Consider the following 9599-nt stretch of genomic DNA (forward strand, 5'->3'; position numbering starts at 1 on the left):
CAGCAGTTGAAATTTTAAAAAATAAACATTTTTTGTATAGTGGAAACTTTGGATTCAAATTTATTTTGAAAATAGTTTCTATTTGAGCAACTAAGATTATTTGTTCTCTATTGAGAAATGTTCTGCTCATGTGCTTCCTATAATAATAATAATAATAATAATAAACAATTACATATTTCTTCCCATTATTATTATTAAACATGATATAAATAATTGTTGTGCATATTCATCAGTATTAGGCTTTCTTGGTGAAATGTATTATACATTAACTGCTGCTATTCTATGATACATTAAAGTCTTCCTCAAAATTCCTTCTGCAAGTAATCAACTTATAGTTCTTGCACCCATAATTAATGTATTTAATAATTTTAATGTCAATAATAATTAGAATTATTGCTTCCTTTATGTGGACATTGTAAATGAATACTTTTTTTTTTTACAATAATATTTACTGTAATTTGTGATCATTTTATTATGATTTTAAATTGTGTGTTATTATATTGTTTATTATTATAGGTTATTCCCTATTTTAGTAGAAATTTGCATGTCATTTGCATAAACTTTTTGTAATAACTTCAGAAAGGTATATTTTGTACAGTTTTTTTTTAGTGTAGGGCAAACTATTACAATAATTGTTACTGCGTTTTGGCATACAGCATGTAAGGTTTTGTACACAGTACGAAAACTTGGATGGACAGTGATTGAGAGATAGGTGTAAACACTTTTTCACAAATTTGTGTCACAAACAGTTTCTTAAAAACAAAAATCACACGTTTATAATAAAATGTTCTAATAGAACAGTAATCAGTTGGAATCAAATAATGTACCCTTTGTGAAAATGACTGTTCCACACAAAATAGAAGTAAAAAATGCGTGTTTTATACACATAAGTTTGTGTCTCCTCTTGAAATTATTGGGAGAAATATATGCATATTCTGCATCACAAAAGAATGTCACTAATGGATATATTACAGTAATTCTCTCATTATGTGGGTAGATTTAAAGTGCGCTTAAATCTAGTAATCTACCGACACCACCACTGACCTTTGACCATTGCTGATATGCCCTATAGCACATAATATACGAATATGATTTGCTTATTGTGATTGGATGAGCAGATGTCTTATCTGTATATAATTATGATATTTGTCATCATTAAAGCTAAAACAATTGTCACAGTGGATCTTTGCGGTGTATTGGTCACAATTGTCACAATGAAATACCTTGCATATTTAATTTATAACTGTAAATATTTTTAAAAGCTTTTTTTTATTATAAAAAGTAGATTGTTTCTATATTTTCAAATATGTCAGTAATAAATTTATTTAATAATTGATAAATGCCCCTTTTTTACACAAGATTTTTTTGTTACAACCACTTTTTTACTTACTGTAAATTATGTGTGCTTTAATTTATATTTGTATTATTATGTATTAAATATTAATGCGAATTTATTTTTGAAATTGGCAGTTTAGGCCATTTTCGTGATACAATATTCTAAAATAGGACCAGCAATCAAACTGGCAAACTTTCAGTATTATGCAGATTTAAAAATAGATACATTAAAAACATATAAACTATATGTATCACAAAGAAGAACATTGAAACTTTCCAATTTATATGAAAATACTGTATTGTACTTAAATCAACTCCAAATTTAAATGCATTTTATGCAAAATAATCTATTAAAAATAATATTGGTCAAATATTTAACTTTTAAATCAATTACGGTCTCAAGAAAAAAAACTCAATATTATTGTCCTTATTATAGGATATATGCATCTCGTTTTTGTGTAAATTATATTTATTTATTTTTTAATATGCTATTATGTAATTGTAATGTATTTTTTTAGTTGCCAAAAAAAAATGTTTTTACAGTAAATTATATAATAATTTATAATTTTGCCAACGCTTTATATATCATTCACTAATGGTTAGATACCTGTATAAATAATCCCACCTTTACTATCTACAACATAAATCTTGAACTTATTTTTCTTGATGTGTATAGTATTAAGATTAAGCCCACTGGGCTTATATTTGGGTACAGTATGTTTACACATCAATAATTATGTATAAATGTTTCCATGGGACAATAGAATAATTTTATATTGTGTTAAAATAATTATTATTTAAGTGTGTATAATTATTGCATTGAATGTTATTGTAACACATCTGGAGATCAATTTGAAAAATTGTATCAAAACGGTTATGTTTAATTAACATACTTCCAACAAGCTAATTTTAAGTGTGTGCGGAAAGCGCTACAAATATGCTCAGAGTATTGTACAGTAAATGATAAATGCAATATTATGCTTCTGTTTAAAATACAAATACTTAGCTTCTATATTTGAATAGAAAAATTGAAACTCCATAAAAAAAAATCGTCATCGTATTTAAAATGTGCTAGACAGTACTGAATTCTTTTAAATGTGTATATAATATCGATGTATAATTTCCCATGAGCTTGTGAGTGAGGAACTAGTGGCGCATGTCCCAGGTGGACTTGCCCAACACTGGTTACCAGTTCTGGTGATACAGCCTTAGAACAAATGAATTGTATACAGTAGTTATCGATATGTGGGTTGATGCAGGTAACATGTTTGACTTGAGTACAATATTATGATTTATTGGGGTAAGGATTTGTTAATACTATATACAGTATCGTTGTATTTATTGTTGTGGCTGTACTATGGTGGTCAATAGGGTTAAAAACAAATGATAATTTACTGTATACAGTATCAATCTCCCATTTCCATACACGGTTGTCATAGTTTAGTTTGAATAAGTTTACGATTAAGGTTATTGGTATATGTTTATGTAATACCAAGCCTGGTCATAGGGGCATAGGTATGTCCCATTAAACACAGGCATCTACAACATGAACATATTATAATACTGTAGTTTACCACCTACTAATTTTGTCTAGTGTAAAGCTGGTTACTTCCTCTATCGCATTTGACGCAATTTTGTGTCGGATAAGGAGGATGGAGTTTACACCACTAATAAGCCAATTTTATGTTCGTCTATTATATTCCAAGGTGTGTACAATAACCAGTTCAAAGATGTGTGAATAATCTTGACAAACTTTTTCATTAATTTTCAACTTAAATATGCAATTTCGGTTGATAAACCTTTGAATAATAAGATCCTAAAACAGACATAGAAGATTAGTGTAAATAATGTGTTTATGTTAGAAAAATATTATTAGTAAATCGCATGTATTGTAACAATAAGCAATAGAAGGTTACTGTATAAAAAGCATATGATCAATGTTAATATATTTCAGTAGTACAGTACCATATATGACTGAGTATAATCCCATGGGACTACACTCGGGCATATACAGTATATTATTAGTATCGTAATATGTAACTGCATGTCTAAACAGAGATACTTTTTATTTAAATTACTTAATTTTTTGTTACGTTTAATACAGCTTTTAAATACCTCATATGAAAAGTTTATGTACTGCTAAATGTGTAAAAGCACATTGTAAAATGGTGCGTTTTTTTTTATAGAATTCTATTTAAAGATACATATAATCTTTCGCTTTTTTTATTTTATTTACAGACCTTTAGTTTTAATAACTTTATGAAAGGGAGTGTAAATGTAACTTGGGCCGAAACTAGCGGTCTTTAATTAGAAGTATATTGAAATATAATCATATGAAGCCGATGCAACTCTTTAAAAAATCAGGTTCAGGAAAAGTGTTAAGAAAATGTTAACGTTACGTATGTAGCTTTTGTGCTCAACAGAAAAAAAACCAGATTGAAATTTAAACTTCTAATCAAAAATTAATTCTTAGATAACTTCATCTGTTAAAACCATGTTGAAATTAACAAAAATTGTGTGCTTTAATAGATTTGTTTACACAACAAATTGCAACTCTTTTTTGGTTGCTAATACGAAAATAGTTTAAACTAAATTTATGTGTGTTTTCGCGGTTCTTGAGAAAACAAGACAATCATTATCTAAACACTATTTTTGTAAAATTATCCGCTAAATCAGTGGGTGCCACGCTTGATTCCGCCCCCGAAAAATTAGCTTGTATTCATCGTCTTTAAATTGTGCTATGCTTATAGAACTCAGTTGCCAACTGTATTCAGATATAAAAACAATTATGTGCAATAATGTACTGATCCCTGCCTATTGGACAGCGCTGTATTATAGTTGCTATGTCTCCTGCCATTGGCCTAAAGGTTAAGAAACAGTAGTAAAACAATGTATCCGGCCTTGTAATTATAGGTGTGCTACAAATTGCACTCCTCAATACATTCAGGGGTGCTGTAGGTGTGCTGTTTGTATTTTGGTGTGTAGAAGTTTACTAAATTTAAGGGTGTTGTAAATCGCACTCCTCAAGGGCAGTTTAGGAGTGTGTTAGGTGAGTGATCACACTCGCTCGCCTTAAAAGACAAGGCCTGATGTATTAAATACAGTAATTAACAAATGCATTCAACCATGTACTTACTATATTCTAATAATTATGTAATATACTACTACTAATATACTACAGAATCGCTATGTTTCCAATGTAAGTTTTTTTTTCAAAAAGTCTTTGTTCAATGACTATGAATTTTGGAAAATTAACAAAAAAATGTTGATAAGCTGTGTTCCATAATCTATGGGTCATGACCAAATGTACGCTATTGAAAACAGATTGTAATGTTACTTATTATGTTATGGTCACAATTTAGTGGTGCCAGTGTATAAGGACCATACTGCCATTTTTAACTGTAATTATATATAAGAAACATAAGTGCTAAACATAATCAAGGAATGTACAGTAAACAAGATGTTTTTTTTTATTATATTTGTAACATTTTGCAAAAGTATTATTTATGACCACCAAACATATATTTATATTATTTTTTTCTCCCTATTTAATACTTATTTTATAAAGAAACATGGTGTTATGTCATTTTTGTGCAAACATTTTTTCTAGGCCATAATTTTTGTATTTTAAAATTCCACCCATTCTAAGTTTATTTGACATCAGAAATTACTGGTTTCATGCATTTTAAAGTAATTTATTCATGTAATTTAAATATTCGTGTGTGACATTGTCTAGTCCTGCTGCTAATGCGTTGTGACGTACATATTAGTAATAAATGTGGCATAAGTTACGTCTTTCTTTGTATTTTATTTTGTGTATAATCCGATTGTATGCCATGCTAGACACCTACACTAAACTTGTGAACTGCAGCTTAAATTTATCAAGATTTGTTGGATAGTTGGGAATCATTTAAATCAATGTTTGCAACTTTCTTAGTTCTAGAGTATTTCAGCATGATCAGTGGCATAATGGCTGTGAGCGCTCACTGATTAAACCCAGGGGCTTATAGGGGGTCTCTGAACAGGGCCTGAAAGGAATAAAGGGCCTCAGCAGGTACTGAGAAGCAGGTACAATTTACAATACAATGTATCTATAAAAATATCAAGTAACTTCACAATATCATAGGATTTTATTATACAAAATCACACACTCAAACAATGAGTGTCTAGAAAACTAATATCTAAGTTTTTTAGATCTTGTTTTCTAAATAGCCTTAAAAACTTTCACACTTAAAAAAAGATATATATATTACTGTAACTATGCATTTTAATCAAGTCAATATATATATTTTTTTAAAATATATTTTGCAAATAAATTACAAGACCCCTGTTATGGCCAATAAGATCATGGGTGGGTTAAATTATCATTGCACCTATTTTTTATTTGGAATGTCTAAAAACAGTACTAGTATTATATGCAGCGGCGTAACAGCTATAAGCGCTCACTGGCTAAACCCAGGGGCCATAGAGCGAAAGGGGCCCCAGAGTATGAGCAGCCCCTTAGGAGTCTTTTCCTTCTGTGTTAAGCCCCAGATCATATGCAATTCAATCCTCCACCTCCTGATCGGAAAGGTTTACTCCATCTCATTACACCCCATCTCTAAAAGTTGCAGGAAAAATAATAACCCTGCTTTCAGAGAGAAAAGATGGCAGATGTTATGGAGAATCCAAGACATTACAATGCATTGTATTCTCCATTGAATTACTCTAGATTCCAGGCCCACTAGATATTAACATGCCAACCAATGGGATACACGCTGCTACACTAACGTTGATACAGTTTGCTGGAAAGCTTCTGTACCATCAAGATGAGTGAAATTCTGGGTGTATTGTAAAGTCATACTTCCAAGGTCTGATCCTGGGTTTGGTTGATTCTGCATCCTTCACTTGAGAGCTGTAGTCGGTGATATGATAATGTGCGGCGTTCAATGGTGTTCTGTATCTGTTCGGGTCACTCTCTAAAGATTGGAACAACCGTGTGGCAACTTTGGATTCTGCAGAAAAAGTATATAAACTGACAAAATAAATGGTCAAATTCAACCAAAAATCCATTGGTTGGCAGCAGCCAATTTGACTATGTTTTTTCACGTAAATAATTTTTTTTTTTCGATTACATTATTGTTCAAAGTGGATAACTATTTGACATTAAAATGGCATATGCAAAAAAAAAAATGTAAAATATTATTTTTTCAGGGACAATACATCTTTAATACATTAGATTATTTTATTTAACAGATGAATGATTGAGTGTACTGTACCTCTGGCGCCAGCTGCCTTGAGATATCTGTGTACCGATGACTGGTACGGTACCTTTACATATTTCTTGTTTGATTCCGTACAGTACGCTTTGCTTTGAGTTGTATCCATCATTTTATGTATCGCCTGTCGATCTATAATAAAGTATAAATTTAATGGAAGAATGTAATGACTTAATTTCCGTGTTCTAGTTAGTTCTCTACTTGTCCCATGACCTAAAGGATCATAGGGACGTAGCAGATGAGATACAGTGCACCAAATCCTTCCATAGGGGAATTAGTAGTTGTCCTCATCATGATACGACACACTGGCATAAGCCATATCTTCCATTGGAACCCAATCTCTTCACCATGTTCAGAATAAATATAAAAAAGGTTTTTAACTAGAAATTATGAAAAAGCTACTAGGAAATTGTTGATTTTTTATTTCTGACATTCACATGTTGATTTTAAGGGGTTTATTGAACTTGTTCAAATGTCTGATCTACCTTTTCTTCTTGCTAATTTCATCCATGCCTCTGCCGCTTGGGCTTGTCTTGGGTCCTGAAACATTTCTTTCACTGACTACAGGAAGTCAAAAACACAAGTACTAAATTAAAAACAGTTGTAGTATGTGGGCGACAAAGTTTCAATTTGAGCATCATGATGTGATGAGTCATCAAGACCTTTTGATTATGCTAATGTAGAACACAGGTGCTCCCCCCCTTGTTTTAAGGATGATTATTGTCGTATTTGATTGGGATTTTAACGTTGAGTATAGTTTTACCGTTGAGTATAGTTTTTCCTTTGAGTACTTATTTAACAGAGTATTTTGAGCGTTGAGATTGTTCTTAACCAAAAAGCTTGCGTTGTTAACGTTTTCTAACAAAATGATTCGGCTATATCTTGGCTACCTTTTGTATTGATTAATTGTTTGATACAAAGAAGAACAACAATTTACCAAAAAAATTGAAAAATAAACAAAAAGTACTCGTACTCAATTTGTAAAACAAATCTTTATGTTGACTACGAAAGTTCCTAATGGATTACGACAATTGGTCAATGATCATAGAAATTTATTTATTAAATATTTGGCACTCGATAGGCAGTTGAAATATGTTTTGACAATGTATCATATATTTATTCTACACCTTTTCTAGTTCGCACACTGTGTTAATACTTTTTGGAATAACACAGCTTTGGTTTGACCTTGATAGAACAATCTTTTGTAAGAAAATGTTGTAGTTTTACACATCATTCACCTTTTCATCATATGGCAGGACTCCAGCTGTTGCAGGTCGCCCGATGTATTTTTCTCTCAAATGTTTCCGTTGCTCCTGTTCTTCTTTACGACAAACTCCATCAACTGAAATGATAATGTTAAATAATTCAACTCTCTTCAAAATCTAACAGAATCGCATTGCAATAATTTGAGGGAAACTCCTTTTAAGGGGACAATTATCTCTTGGAATAAACAAGAAAGCTTTATCACTACAGCTAACCTCTATTCAGGGAACATCCCTATCAAAGGGGAAATTTTGTTGGGTTACGAAAATGTAAGGACTATAGTGCGCTTATAATACCAAAGCAGAAGGAAGTAAGGGACATTTTGAGCTAAAATAACACTTTTTAATTTTTTTTACTAATATACCTAGAATAGTCTCATAATTACGTATACAAATCACATAAGCCCATATAAACACATTTCACCATTAAGAACGGCTAGCAAAAACATGTTTTGCTTGATTACTCAAAACTACCATGTTGTCCCATACTTTGCCTTGGTGGGGCAGTATAGGGGTTCTACTGTATAGATCACTATAGTCATTACATCATATAAAAGCATATTAAGAATTTTTTGCGGAATATGTCTTGATCCACCACTGAAACTCACTTCTGTATATTTCTGTTTTAACTCTATCATCTGGATTCCGGAAGCCTTCCACTGCGTTCAACTCTTTCCCAAAGGCAGAGTCGGGATCGTGGTAACCAGGTACTTCCTTTAAATGGCATGTAAGGAATACACTGTTGGGAAAAATATGTAATTGTGAACAAATCATAAGTTTTTAATTTTAAAGAAAAATTGCGTTTTCTTCCATTCAATCTGTGATACAATAACAAAAAAAAAAAACATTTTCAAGGATATATAAACAAATTTTGGAACTTGCTTGAGTACCAAGTATATATATGTAAATATATGGAAATATAGATATAGCTATAAATAAAATGTGTCATTGGTAATTAATAACAAATCATTTTAATAAATTAATGTGTATCATAATATTATATTAGTAATTGTGCCCACTGTGACTATGCAATAACAAAATACACTACAGTATCTAAGTATTAAAATTAATTCATTTTAAAAATAAAATCATTCTTTTTTTTTTTATTATAATCTTACTTTGGTGGATGTGGTTTGTTCCTTCTAGTTGAGGAAGTCGGTCTTGCTTTGGTTAGACTTCTTTTAGAGACTTGTCCTTTATTATAGTAACTATTCGAATATGTAGTCGGTTTGTCTGTCGGTTCTGGGGTCCACGCCTTGGCCGCTGCCCGTCGTATAGCCTCAAGCTCTTGTGTTGATGTCGGACTGTATTCTATAACACGGTGTCTATATCCAGTCATGATAGGATCAGCGGAACGGGAGCGAAATTGTGACACTATTCCCCCTCCCCTTAAATCACTAAATCCAGGTAAAATATGCCCCGTGGCCATTGTCTCAGATTCCTTATTAAACAGAGATTAATTGTTTGTTTTCACAACTTTATGACACGATTAGATAGCAAGGATAACCAATGTACACAAAATCAGCGCCCTAGGCAACTGGCTAACCCTTGACATGTTATAATAAAAGAAAGATCAATCACGAATACTCCACAGTCAATTGTGGGTAATCCAAATAAACATGACATTAGAAAATGACTTTCTAAACATTAAAAATAAAATAAATGGTATAAAAATATTTATAAAATTGAAAAATATTAAAAAAAAGTAAATCAATAATAATTTAAATGTAAATAGTATTTAATA

The 9599-nt window shown here is 31.1% G+C and overlaps 1 protein-coding gene and 1 long non-coding RNA gene across 3 annotated transcripts; one reads left to right on the forward strand and one right to left on the reverse strand.

Moving 5' to 3' along the window:
* Positions 1-1864: 1864 nt before the first annotated feature.
* LOC144842225 (uncharacterized) lies at positions 1865-5126 on the forward strand. Of its 2 annotated transcripts, XR_013612102.1 has the most exons (3): positions 1881-2594; positions 2641-3916; positions 3956-5126. It is a non-coding gene; the product is annotated as an uncharacterized LOC144842225 (long non-coding RNA). The 2 variants fall into 2 exon arrangements; XR_013612101.1 differs by having other exon boundaries at positions 1865-3916.
* A 316-nt stretch (positions 5127-5442) lies between these two features.
* On the reverse strand, positions 5443-9421 carry LOC144842224 (uncharacterized). Its single transcript, XM_078698634.1, has 6 exons — positions 8974-9421; positions 8464-8594; positions 7832-7935; positions 7079-7154; positions 6594-6725; positions 5443-6329 (listed from the first exon to the last, which is right to left on the reverse strand). Exons 1-6 carry the CDS (start codon positions 9282-9284, stop codon positions 6139-6141), a joined length of 945 nt encoding a protein of 314 aa, XP_078554760.1. The 5' UTR covers positions 9285-9421; the 3' UTR covers positions 5443-6138.
* Between the last annotated feature and the right edge of the window lie 178 nt (positions 9422-9599).

This window comes from Antedon bifida, chromosome 5 (assembly GCF_963402885.1).
Source record: "Antedon bifida chromosome 5, ecAntBifi1.1, whole genome shotgun sequence".
Lineage (NCBI taxonomy): Eukaryota > Metazoa > Echinodermata > Crinoidea > Comatulida > Antedonidae > Antedon > Antedon bifida.